This window comes from Vigna radiata, chromosome 1, assembly GCF_000741045.1.
Source record: "Vigna radiata var. radiata cultivar VC1973A chromosome 1, Vradiata_ver6, whole genome shotgun sequence".
Lineage (NCBI taxonomy): Eukaryota > Viridiplantae > Streptophyta > Magnoliopsida > Fabales > Fabaceae > Vigna > Vigna radiata.
In genome coordinates, this window is record NC_028351.1 from 21,191,043 (window position 1) to 21,205,244 (window position 14,202).

General features: G+C 34.2%; 1 protein-coding gene across 1 annotated transcript; it reads right to left on the bottom strand.

Moving 5' to 3' along the window:
- Positions 1-6,397: 6,397 nt before the first annotated feature.
- On the bottom strand, positions 6,398-12,817 carry LOC106770010 (cellulose synthase A catalytic subunit 6 [UDP-forming]). The gene is made up of 14 exons (XM_014655833.2): positions 12,217-12,817; positions 11,340-11,535; positions 11,017-11,249; positions 10,808-10,910; positions 10,541-10,721; positions 9,921-10,187; positions 9,438-9,783; positions 9,205-9,342; positions 8,850-8,975; positions 8,546-8,758; positions 8,192-8,465; positions 7,895-8,091; positions 7,451-7,801; positions 6,398-7,366 (listed from the first exon to the last, which is right to left on the bottom strand). The coding sequence occupies exons 1-14, from the start codon at positions 12,295-12,297 to the stop codon at positions 6,779-6,781; spliced, it is 3,294 nt and encodes a 1,097-aa protein (XP_014511319.1). The 5' UTR covers positions 12,298-12,817; the 3' UTR covers positions 6,398-6,778.
- Positions 12,818-14,202: the final 1,385 nt, after the last annotated feature.

Here is a 14,202-nt window from a genome sequence, read left to right on the forward strand (position 1 = left end):
TTAAGTATATTCATTATTAGGAAGAGATTATATAGATATAATCTCCTTACAAAAGCCTAATTATGAAAAAGTAATAACATTCTTATAGAGGGAAGAAACAAATACTTGCAAATGTGAAAGAAGTTTGTAACCTGATTGACAGTTGAATGGAGAGGAAGATGGACCATACATTTGAAAAAAGTTTAATAATATAATCAATTTATATAGTGTTTAATTTTGTTATTTTTATTCAATATGAGAGTTACATTTGAATTATTTCTAACAAGTTAACGCTTATATTCATATTTTTTTATGAAGATGGTTGGAAAATAATTATTATGAAGCCAAGAATATTGCAACAAATAGATAGTTATTCCACTTGGTTTGCATAATTTTGTAATAAATTAAATTTATGCAAGCATACCGATCAATTTATTCTACAAAATCTTAAATAGGTTATATTTTAGTTTATAAAAAATGGTTTAATTGAGTATTATATTGATTACATAAAGAGAATACATGTTTTAACTTTTAATATTATATAACATCCCAATATTAAATACAATGGTATTTAACTTAGATTCAATCAACAACTCAAAAAGAAAAACACAAACCAATAAAAAGAAAGGACACAAATTATACATTTAAAGTTTAATTTATATAGAATTAACATCACAGAAAACCATGAAAACTGTTAATATAAACATCATATAGGAGATTCAAAATAAACAATTTATCTAATCTCCTAACACTCCAAAACGTGTTTTAATAAAAATATATGTTAACCATCTTAATTTTAGAGCAAAAAACATGTTTGTATATATACCGTCCATTGACTTGTTTTTTCACGTATGCAAATTGTAAAAAGATATATAATAGTACAGTTGTGTTGAAATTGGCTAAATTCTTTGACCACAGGAGAGTTATCATACATGTAATCAAAATACATTCATGCATACATATACATACATTGAGTCAGATATTGTGGCTATAAGTTTCAATTGTTATGACTCCAATGCTCATAAAATAGGTTGAAATGGAAATAGCTAAAGGCAAACACGTGAAGATCGAAAAGAGAGAATAATGTTCTCATTGCTCATTTAATTCTAATGTTTTCAATTGTTATTTACTACATAGTGTCTTTATTTTGTGGGTCTAATTCTTTTAATTCTTACTACAGTAATGAAGGACATTATTGGCGATCAGAATTTTTCGGAAAACACAAAAAATCATTGGTAAACAACACTTACAGAGGATCTACCAACGGTCAATAGACCGTCAGAAAAACCTTTGTGTTAGTGAGAACGATGTGTTGCATTATTTTAATTTTGATGTGTAGAAGATTAGAATATATAACAATGAAGGATCAAGTGTTTAAAACACATTATGCATCGTTTTACTCTTTACTCTTGTTGTGTCAAATATGTTTATGCCTCTATAGGAAGTAACATGCAATAAATGTATAGATATAGAAAACAAAACTTAAAATAATACAAAATTTACAAGTTAAAACATAGAACACAAAATTGAACTTCTATGACAAAACGAACCTAGAAGTTAATATTATTTTTTCATTCCATCCTTTGAAACATCTTTTATGAATTAAATTTGATGGACAAGCGAATAACATTTTGGATGTACGATGATGATTAATTTATTTCGCAAACTTGAGACCAAATTAGATAGTAATGTAAAGATTCAATATAAGAATTGAGAATAACAATTTGAAAATGTAAAGATTAAGGTATTGAAATTATATACATATATAGAGATTATGCAATTATGGTGGTGATGGTTTCATAACCATGTTACTAAAAGAAAACAATCACAGACAAATTTTGAAGAATATTATTAGAAAGATATAAGTAAAATGTAATAATAATTTTTATTAGTTTTTATATTTTTATGATAAGAAGTTTTTAGAACTTAAAGAGAAAAATTTAATCAAAATATTTGTACTGAATGGCAATGTAAAAATATATTATAAATTTAGATTAATTGAAATATCTTGATTTGAAGAACACCTACTAATTCAACAGAAAAGTAAATATAACTGTAAAGTAAAGTAATGTAAGAAAATTATATAAATTATAAATCACATTAATAAAGTAATAGGTAAAATTGTAAATAACATACAAATAATTTGAAAGCAGTGAAATTGTTGAAAAGTAAATAAACAGAAATATAAATATAAATATAGATCTAAATATCTTAAAGTAAAAGCTATTGAAGGTAAAATAAAATAAAGAAATCTAAATGATAGAGTGCACTACTTTAAAATGAAAAATGAAAGCAATAAATAAAAGAACACAGAAAAATTAAAGTGGTTACTTATAAAAGTAGGAGTCAGAGAAGTTTATAGTTTTTACCTAAAATAGTATACTCCTATTTATCTTTATTAGATTATTAATTTTATTATAGAAACGTTCAAGAAACCTATCTCTACACTAATAAGATATTATTAATTAGTAATGGATCAAGTTGTTATAAATTTGTTTTTAATATATATTATAAATGGATGTGTATATAAATTTATGTTATTTTTTTAATATAAAGAATTTGTTTTTTATCCTAACAGATATAAGATTTGTTCCATTTCTATGTAAAAACTTATAATCTAAATATGTAAATGTTATACCATTTAAATAATTTATTGTTATCAATCTAACTTATGCTGTCTTTCTCTCGTCCACCTGTGACTTATGTAATATAATCTTTTGTATGTGTTTGAGTTATTGTTGAAACTCTGAAACTCCATGTGAATCACCTTCGAAGACGAAGGTGTTAACGAAACTGCAAAAGCTTAAGTGTAAAATGAAGCTTCTAATTACACTCAGAGAGCAGGATCAAGTGTCTATCTCCGTCAACTTTCATTATGTATCCACTCTTCTAAACCCTTAATTTGCATTTTGCAATAACACAACAAACATTCATTCTTTCCTAGTCTTTCTCCATTCCTCAAACACACCATATTGCATCGGAGACTGTAGATCTCAGAAATCTTTTTCTTGGTATAAACTTTTTTTTTTCTGGGATTGAGTTAGGATTATTGTTAGAAAAGAAGAAAGAATGAAGCCTATCCTAGTGATTTCTGTTGTCGTTGGGCATGTTGTTTCACCCGCTATCGGGCCACTATCAGACCACCCATTGAAAAGTCTAATCCCACGCTCGAGATGTATATACCTCACAAAGACTAGAGCCATTTAAGTGTATATAAGTGGGTGCAAATCTCACCCTACAAGCCGGTTTTTTGGGATTGAGTTAGGCTTAAACTCCACTTCTAACAATTATGACATGATATCAGATCTATAAATTTGAATTTATTACAAGGAATTAAGTTATTCTTAAAAGTCTATTTCTTAATTGATATTTTGTGCATGAAACAAAACAAAAAAACAGTTTATTACTATCAGAAGGAGCTACAAAATTACGTAATGTGATAATATGAAAAGCAAGCAAACAGATGGAGGAGTAGATTAATTTGGAGTTGAGTTAACAGATAGGTGAATACATTATAATATGCACAATCTGACAGAACGAAGCATGGTTGTTAATAGATTTAGGACATTTCAGAATGAAGTTGCTAGAGAAGCTGTTCTACAAAGAAAAATCTGGGAATGACCCAGTTGAAAATTATTAAAACGAAACCATAACACTATGCCTTCACCCTTGTGTGATTTGCAGCATTAACATTAACAGGTCTTGTGACCATGTAAATACTCACAAGAGATCGGTATCTTCGTTGCTTCTTCGTTGGAAAAACCTCAATATCATTCCCGAAAATCTCTTGTATTTTCGCCATTATTATATCACTTAAACTTTCATCACCCTTGCTTCTGCTCCGCTTGCTTCCTCTAATGCTGTTGCTCTCCTCTTCACCGCTGAGCTGCATAAGCTTCTGCTCTGCGTCAACCTCAGACTCAGTCATCATCATGTTATGATCCTTCACGCTCGGCAAAGAAGAAGAAGAAGGTGATTCTGCCATTGGATTTTGGTGTTAAACTCTTTGAACTCACTTAACAATTATATATATATGTAAACTTTTTATGCAGCTCGACAAAACAAATTATATTAGCGTGTTTTGTGGGTACGTGTTGTGTGAGTTTTAATTTAGAAAAAAACGATACCACATAGACAGAAACCACGAGGTTGGTTCCATGAACCTGGTTTTCGATTCTTATATTCTTAACTTTTCCCATAAACTGTTTGATGCATCTTTGACCGTTCGATTTTACTCTCTATCATCTCATCTTTGACTTATCAGTCGTCGATCCAACGGTTACTAGAATTAGCAAAACTTGGTCTATAAGGGTTTCGTTTGAATGCGTGGAAAGTCCGAAACGGTTTCAGACTTTACTATTTATTTATCAGTGCTCTGTTTGGATTGACCCAAGTCAAGAAATCAGACACACAATAATAGTAGTTGCTTCTGTAGAATTTGGAACACACTTTGATGGAGATATGTGGAATTTATCATTCATATGATTTTGTTCTTTTTTACACAAAAAATGTTTTTATTTTTCTCAGGAAAGAGTCCACTTGGAAAACTTCAAATCTCTTCAAGTTGTTTTCACAGATAACCCAAATGAAAAATGCCAGATATTGTTGCTTTCTTTATCCAAACTCTTAATTACTTCAATTATGAATAAATATAAATAAATGACTATAATGCTATTTTCGACCTAAAATCTTAATGTAATATAAGTTCTTAGGTTTTTCATGTTTGCATGTTTCTCATCAGTAATTTATGGTGAGACTTTTACTTATGTTTAGAAGAGAAAAAAAAATAACACTTTCACGCAATAATGTTTATGTTCTGGTTTAGATTGTCTGAAACCATTGACTAAGTAAACTTGTTTTCTTTATATAGAAATAATGAAAAGGTTAATTTATGAACAAGCTCTTACAATTTTTTTTTCTTTCTCTTTCATTCACTAAACGCGCTTTCGTTGGAAACGAAGCATATACGCTTATGCAAGTCAGAGAATTTGGAACGTAGAAGCAAAGCAATGGTGTAAAACAATCACGTCACCATTGCTCAACTCTTTCAAATTGCCTATGATAAGTGTTATACAACACCAAAAATATTTATGTTTGCAAGGAACTTATATCATCGTGTGAATTCAACATGCCCACAATGTGTTTGTGAAAATAAAAATAAAATGGGAATCAAGCGTAGTGTTAACTGGTATGAAGGGTAAATCAACATTTAATGAACCAGTTGAACTGATAATTCTTTTATATTTCTACATTTGATCGTTTCAAAATCTCTGAGTTGCAATCGGTTTGAATTGACTTCAGAAATTGACCCTTTTTGGAAAATATGCACGATGCACAAGTTTCATTTGGCGATTCTATCAAACAACAAAATTGAATAGATTGAATTGCAATAAAGAAAAATTGAAGTAAAAGTTTGGTAATTGAATAGTAAGACAGGAAATTGGGAAGTAAGATTGAGTTGACAACCAGAATGTAAAGAATACCGCTAGAGCTTGTACCTTCGATAAATAGTAAAAGTAAAGGAAAGAAGAGTGAATATAGGCATTTAGGGAGTGTAAATTGCAAAATGTTTAAATGGGTGAGTGTTTTGAATTCAAACCCATTTTTGGCATTGGGCTTGACCTTAGCGCTACCTAAGTTATTATGGGCCGAACAAGTAGTTGCATAGTGTGTTTCTCCTTGTACTTCTCTACATTTCTTTTTGCACTTCCACATTTTTTAAAATCTCAAAATTATTCCTGCATTTGAATTTCAAAACTTGTTTTTCAATAAATTTTAAAATTTATTGAAGAAATTTTTTCTTTTAACAAATTTCAAAATTCATTGAGATTTTTTTTTTAACAAAGTTTGAAATTCGTTCAAAAATTTTGTATTGAAATGTAAGAATGCAGGAAGAATGTTGAAAAGTGTAAGAAGAAACACTCAATTGCTTAAATAACAATCGGAGTCGTGATTTCACACACATTTCTCCCGTTGATAAAAATGAATGGATTGGGTCATTTTTTATTACCCTTTCTCTTTCTACACCCCTTCCCTATTCTCGTATTATCAGAATTTTATGTTGTTTGACAGTGATGAAATAAATACAATAAATAAAAACTGAATTCTGTTTAGTTAATTGAAGAAGTGATGAGAAAATATTTTACATTATTATAATTTTTTTTTATTCACTTATATATATAAAAAATATTTGAAAAAAACAAAAATGATAGATCACAAGATGTGGTTGTAATAATTGACTAGGTGATATTTTTAACTTTGAAACAAATAAAAAAACACAACACATTGAATTATTGTGATGTATCCTTAGGACAATGATCTTCCTTGGAAGTTATGAATAGGAAGAAAATAGAAACGGGAAAATCCAGAAGACAATGGTGATGAAAAAGACATGAATGATATAAGAGAAGAAGAAGAATGAGAATAAGAATATCCATAGTTGACGGTATTACAAATGACGAAAAGGTTTTGAAGAAGAAGAAGAAGCATAGCAGGTGATTGATTGTTGAGAGTGCAGATGGATCCCCCATGTTGGAGAGGGAATAATTTATCATTCAATGCCTCTTTCTTATAATACATGAAACTGGAAAGAGAATAACACTAAAAGCCACAGAAAATATAATGAAAGAATAAATGAAAAACCCCTATTACAAGGTAACAATGTGTCAGCCCCCCCTCTCTCTCTCTCTCTCCCTGCTTCCTCTTTTTATCTCTACACACCCGAAAAATAAACACTGTTTCTTCAACAACATCAGTGTACCTCAAAAATAACTAACACCAACAACCTTTTTTTCTTTATTCACGACTCATCACAATTCAATCCACAAATTTCTAACACAGGGCCATCCCTTGACACAAACGGGTTGATTCTGACCCACATCAGAGTCAATATCGACGCCAGAAGGATTGACCAAACCAATATTATCGTTGGCATTCTGTCTTGTTTCCCAAGCAACCCCTTCAGGAAGGGGTACAGATGAATTATCACCCACAGAGCAAAGAACAATCTACCAAACAAAGGTCCCCATGAGTCATAACCATTGTTTATGGCATCTGACACTCCAACAACCACCCCGACAATGTTCATTATTAGTAATGTCGTTGGAGGTATCAACAGTGATGTCCACTTGAAGATGTACAGTTCTGAGAATTCTCCATCATCTGCTGCTTTTGATGTCACCGTGAAGTTTGTGTTCACACCAGCCAACACCTTCAGTAAACCCTGAAATAGAGCAAATAGATGGGAAGACACACCTCCTATCACCCAAAACTGTTCGTTCCTCCACCAGTCGTCTATGGAGACACCGCCCCATTGCATCTCCAGGATGCCGGTTGCCGCAATGGATATGAAGAGCCCCATGAACACAAGACTCGCATAATTGCTAATCTGCATTTCAGACCAAGATCTTATGTTACTAATTACTTCTATATCTTTCAAGTCTTTGTTATTATAGTATTGAAGCATACATACCTCTGGTACAATAAATTTTCCAGTGAGAAGGCATATGGCAGGTAGAGTACAGTAGACAAGCAATGGGACAGAAGTCCAGGGATATACCACCGAGTTTATGTAGGAAAATCGTTCCAACCATTTCAACCCACCACCGTAGCCATACCAGATTGGACAGTGTCTGCTGAAGAAAATCTCGACGGACCCAAGAGCCCACCGAAGAACTTGGTGCAGACGATCCGAAAGGTTGATAGGTGCTGACCCCTTGAATGCTGGACGCTTCGGGATGCAATACACAGACCGCCAACCATGGCAGTGCATCTTAAATCCAGTCAAGATATCCTCTGTCACAGAACCGTATATCCATCCAACCTGATAATAACCCAACAATTATGAGTACGAGGAAGTTATGTAAGACAAGAACANTTTTTCAAAAACGATTTACCCAAGTTTAATGATACTTACTTCTTTTCCCCAATCAGTTTTGTCTTCATAACCGCAACTGATAACTTGGATGGCTTCTTTTAGAAGTGATGCAGGACTGACGCCCTGTGGAGCACCANCATTTTCCAAAAGTGTTGAGGCTACAAATACTGGAGACTGTCCAAACTTCTTCTCCAACTTTGTTTGAGTCAAATTGGACGTCTTCTCATTATTGGCTCCTAAAGAGATTCATATGGCATTATTATATTAAGGACATTTCTCACAGTATGCATTTTCATTTGTATTTGCAAGGACAGCCACATGGTTAAAAATTCTAACCTTCGTTCCCTGCCTCGATATTTTCAAGGGCATGTATCTGCTTTGATGCTTCGCTGTGCTTCACCTTCCTCTTTTTCTCCTTCTTAGTGTTGGCATTCTTTTTCTTTCTAGAGCCGCAACACAGGCAGCACCACTTTGGCCAACAGTTACAAGTTTTGCTCGGTGGTTTCTTCTTGGCAGGTGCATCATATCCATATAGTGCATACCTTCTGAAAACACATCCAGTTCCGACATATATTGGACCTTGGATCCCATCCAATCCTTTCATGTTGATCTGTTTTCAGTTGGTGATTTTAGCAATTTTCATACTAAAGGACCGAAAGAAAAACACTCAAACAAGAACACAAAACTTACATCGAAAAATACAACATTTCTGTTTGAGTATCTATCGTGTCTATCGATTCCATCAAATCTCTGAGGAAATTGCACATAGCAAACCTTTTTCCCAAGTTGAGGATCCATCATAAAACACATAGCTTCTCTAAGTGCCTTGCTATTGTTTATGTAGTGATCACAATCAACATTCAGAAGATAGGGTGCATTTGTGATAATTGCTGATGCTCGTACCTTCAAATAGTTATTCATCACAACATAAGTTATTAAGGCCAATGGCCCATCGATTGCGCATGAACCAAAATAAAAGAGACTCGATACTTACCAGAGCATTCATTGCCCCAGCCTTTTTGTGGTGATCAAAGCCAGGTCTCTTCTCTCGAGAAACATAGACCAAGCGAGGAAGCTCGTTTCCTTCAACATCACGAACACCATCCTGCCCAAGGAAAACCTGTAAAATAAGAAAGAATGTCAGCATTTCTAACCCAGATGTTAGTGAAAATTTGGCAACTAGAACTCCAATTCTCTAGCCAAAGCAGGACAGTGGCATAAAGTAAATTAGTTTAACATCACGCAACGGAATTTGTTTAAACAGGGAGGACATCATCTCACCAGAAACTCAGCAAACATCATATGCAAAAACTAATTTTGGTCTGTTAAAAACTGATATATCTTCTCACCTGAATCATGCCAGGGTGATCCCTCACATTATTCCCCGGCCAAGGAGTTCCATCTTGCATGGTCCATCCATCCTCAGGAACCTTCTGTGCAGTTGCCACCAAACTGTTAATCCTCACCTTAAATTCTTCATAATCTCTCTGCAAGAACAAAAATAAAAAATTACCATTAGCAGAGTCAAAGGCTTGCAACTTTCAGCACAACAAGAAAATTTCGTAATAGAAAAGGTCGATACCTTCATTGCTCTCCTTTCCCTGACAAATGCTGGATGAACTTTATTTTTCAGATAGTCCATCTTCTGACCAAAATACCACTCTGGTGCCCGTGGCTCAATATTGTATTTCTTAACAAATGGAACCCATCTCCTAGCAAATTCAGATGTCTCAGACAGTGCTTCAAAAGTAAGCATAGCAGCGCCATCATCTGACACATAGCACGCCACTTTGTCCACCGGATAATCAACAGCAAGGATAGAAAGAACAGTGTTTGCTGTGATCAATGGAGGTTCTTTCATTGGATCGACAGTACTGACAAAGACATCAACGCTGGATAGCTCAGATGGCTTCCCTTCTTTTTCATACCTGCAGGAATGTTAAAAAGCAATCTTGAGCAACTAGAATTTAAACATGAGAATATAGAATGAGATATACCTGGGTACAAAATAAGTGCAAGTGACGAAATAAAAAAATCATCAGATATGGTTGGTAAGCACAATTACCTAAGTGACAAGCGATCAAGATATGTTTCCCGCTGAATTGGGTACCACTTTGGAAATTGATCCATTATCCATGATACAGCAAACCATATTTCACAGATGACTGATGTCAACCACAATCCATATGCATCATTAACTGGGTGGAGAATTCTATAATGGAAAAAAAGCCCAAGGATTACAAGACGGAGTACTACGATCATTCTGTAAGGATTTATCTTGCTTGAAGGGATGGGTAGCTTTCGAGAAAGAGGTTGCCTGCCTTCATCCATCCTGGTACAACATATTTATAAAAAATTGTTAACACACAATGCAAAATATATGGCACAAAATTAGAGAAATGTAATTATTCTATTCTAGTCAAACTTGCATTCTGTTTCCCCAAGTGAACACACATATACTTTAATACCACACAAATAAAACAAAAGATTGCATGGATATGACGTATGCATGAATCCAGCAACTGCTTATTGAAAGTACACTGATTTCGAGTATTAATGTCATCCAAATGCAAAACGGATTGGGTTTGATGTTATAAAAAGAGTTGCTCTAGCATCCACTTCATTTATGTAGCATAATAAGAAACTTAGTTAAAGCACATATAAAATGTTGAGTTCAAGAGTTACATGGGCAAATCAGCATCCTCAAAGTCATCGCCAAAACCTCCATCATTGCTCCCTTCATGCTTCACCACCTGAAGTTTGTCACTTTGTCTTTTCTTCCATTCTTCCATGCGGTCTTTCCAAGCCACACTTCCATACCCATACACAGCAATATCTTTCTTGGGAACCATGGGTCTGGGTTGTACTACATAACAAAAGAAGCACCAGTTGACAATATGTACACACAAGACAATTTAACAATGCAGAAGTAGACAATTGTAAACCACTTACATGGAATAGATGGGTCGCTATAAGGCATTGGATGGACTCTATTTCCATGATTCATATATGGTGGAACAATTAGCGCATGTCTATCCGAAGATATCTCAGGATCCTATAAATGTAAAACATGGTAATTCATTAGTCAGTTCCCCGGGTGAAGTGATCCCTACTAGAAAGACAATCAGACCCGTCAAATTGAAAATTCGAAGATAAACTACCTCCTCCCCATAAGTTAGGAGCGGTATTTCAGAATTGAGAGGGGCTGAGCCATGCTCCAAGTTTGTCGCAATGCCAGATACATTACTAGAACCTCGTCCGGTGTTAGGACGACCGGAATACAAGGATTCCGACATTGGCTGTGTGCCCAAAGCATCAAAATCCCCATAATTAAACTCACGATCCAAATCATCAGCACCATCTTCTTCTTCATCACCTTCAACCCTGGGACTACCTGCAATTCATTCATCGGTAGTTATGTAAGAAATTCAACAGCGGAAACAAGATGCCAGAGTCAAGGCAAGGAACACAAAACCAATCTCACCTTTGATACGTTTGTATCTGGTCTTGCACTGAGGACAAGCCTGATTTCCTTCGCGCCTTTCGTACTCATAACAAGTCCTGCAAACTGGGAAAGCACACTCGTTGCAAGCAACAAAGGGCTCCCCATCCACAGTGACCTCTATCTCATCCCCACAAATCTGACATATCTGTCCACTCAGCTCTCGAACAGACTTAATCTGAGCAGAATTAAACAACGAAAACAAGAGTTCAGTGTCATTAGCACTTGATTTACAATCCCTTGAGAAACTAAACAACCCGATTGCATTTCACATTGACAAAATCCTACCCAACTAAGGTCGTACAAATCCAAGTTACAGTCGGGGAAAGAGACAAGTTAATTCACATACACGCCATTGATCTTTTCAAAGCGAACAACATCAACATCAAATCTTTAAGTTCAAATAACTGATAAGACAATTGGTAATTGTTCCACCCTCACCAATCAACCAGTCTTCAACTGATATAAGGAGAGAAACTACACACAATAAGTAAAAAAATGTTCAAACATTGTGGACACACACCAGAAGGGTCAACCCTCAAACCGCACCACGATCAATTAAATCTGAGGTTCATCTCCCAAAACTCCAATTTTCAACTCACAATTTGTTGATAAAAAGAACCCCCTCTTCATAAACTAATAGGTTGAAACAAGAACGAGATAACCTCAGACGCGGCATTAAACTGTTCTAAGAGACCACCGACAGTGAGAGATAGACGAAAGATGGACACTTTTAGAGGGAGAAAATGAGATCGGGAGAGAGAGAAAAAAAAACACAAAAAATATAAGGACCAAAAAGTCCTAAAAACCCTATACAGTCCATACGAGATGAATGAAAACAGAGATAGATAGAGATTACCCTTCCATTCTCATCGGCATTGATGAGCACAAACTCGTTCCTGTTGTGGGAACCAGCAACGAGTCTACCTCCGGTGTGCATAACTGTCTCTTGAACTCACAAGTGTTGTCGTCGTTCTTCAAATCCACAGAACCCTCTTCGCTTCAGAAGAAAAAGATTCACTCTTGCATTGCTCAACACCCCCACATCACATCCACTTCCCCCACACAAAACCAAAACCCAAAACCGGATCCAAAATCCCTCCTTTTCCCCCCACGCGTAATTCCCAATTGCGGGCAAAAATACAAAAAGAAAAAAAAGAACACCAAAATACAATTCCTTTTCTTTTAAATAGAGCGAGAAAGAGAGAGAAAGAGAACTGCGTTGGGGTTGTGCGTGCAGTGTGCACTTTGATTCCTTGAGAAGATAGCCACCGTCGGCTGGTCCTAATCTGTGCCAATGCTTTAGAGAGAGAAAGTGGTGAGAAGAGGATATAGAGAGAGAAGTGTATGTGTCTGTGTGTGAGTGGAAATGAAGACGCGTAAGAGAGAAGGAGATACAACACAAGAGCGAAGAGAGATGGAGGGGGGACAGAGAGACAGAGAGATCGAGAGAAAAAGTAATCAAAGCTGGGATTATTAAAAAGAGGAAAAAAAACACACACACACACCGAAATTATAATAGAAAACAAATAATAAATAAAAAAGAAAATTAATGAGTTAGCAGTAGGAGTTAGTAAAGAGTGAGGTGGTAGGTGGGGCCAGATTGGGGGTGGTGGTGCCGATGGCTGTGACCCACCGGAGTTTGGTGAATAATGCTCAAGCCAACAAATTTATTTATTTATTCATTTTGGTTTATTACATTAAAGTGTAATTTGCATTAAAAATGAAAAAAATAAATAAATTTTCGTCGGCGGCAAAGGTGTGTTTGGTTATAGAATTGTGGTAAAATTGGAAAACCCAGTCTCTTAATTATTTTTTTTTTTAAATTAATTTGATATTAAAAATATTATTTAATTTTGTAATTGGGGATGAGATCAGAATTGACTGGCATTTGTTAGATTGGAATAGAAAGAGAGAGAAAAGGGTTGGCAAGGAACTGGCAAGTAGGATTATCTCACGCGGTTCTTTCTTTACAACTATACACTCCACACAACACAACAAAACAAAACACACTCTCTCTCTCTACACATGATGAAATTGGGTTTGTGTGTGTTTCTGGTACGAAGAGTCAAACCATGTTGTTCTTACAATTATTTACTTCAAAAATTAACAAAATACATTTTACATTTTTTATATTTATATCATGTCGTTAAATTTAATTCTGGAACGTATGTTATAAGTTAACAAAAATTCAAAAATTCAAAAATTAAAACAAGACTTCTCCCTTATGTGTTTCTGATATACCTTTGTCGTAGAACATAGTGTTTTGTCTGTGTTTTCTCTGAGCTCAGTCCTTTCACTTCTGATCTTCAGTTCCACATTTTCAGTTTTTCAACCTTTTTGTAGTTATGAATTTGCACCTTTGCAAATTAATATACTTTCTCTTATTAATTTATTATTTACTTTAATGACGTTTTTAACATTTGTGAAAGAGCTTCAACTTCCTGAATTACCACACCATTGAACTAAATCTACAAGAATCCCCACCTTCCAATTAAATAATAATATTATAAGTATTATGTTTTCCCCACTACCAATAAAAAATAATCCAGAAAAAAAAATGTAGATTTTTTTATTTTTTTATTTTCATCCCAACACCTTCAACAAAAATCATGTTTAAAATATTTAATAATCTGAACTCCTGAACCATAGGAATCATTTTAACTTTAATTATTGGCTAATTCTATACGAATGTAAGTATTTCATTTTTCTTGCACAAGCTATGGATCGTGCTTGGTATACTTATTATTATTTATGAGTTTAGCAAATTAACATTTACTATATAGTGTGATGTTTGAGATCATAGAAACTATAAAGTATAAAATATATTACATTACATCAAATC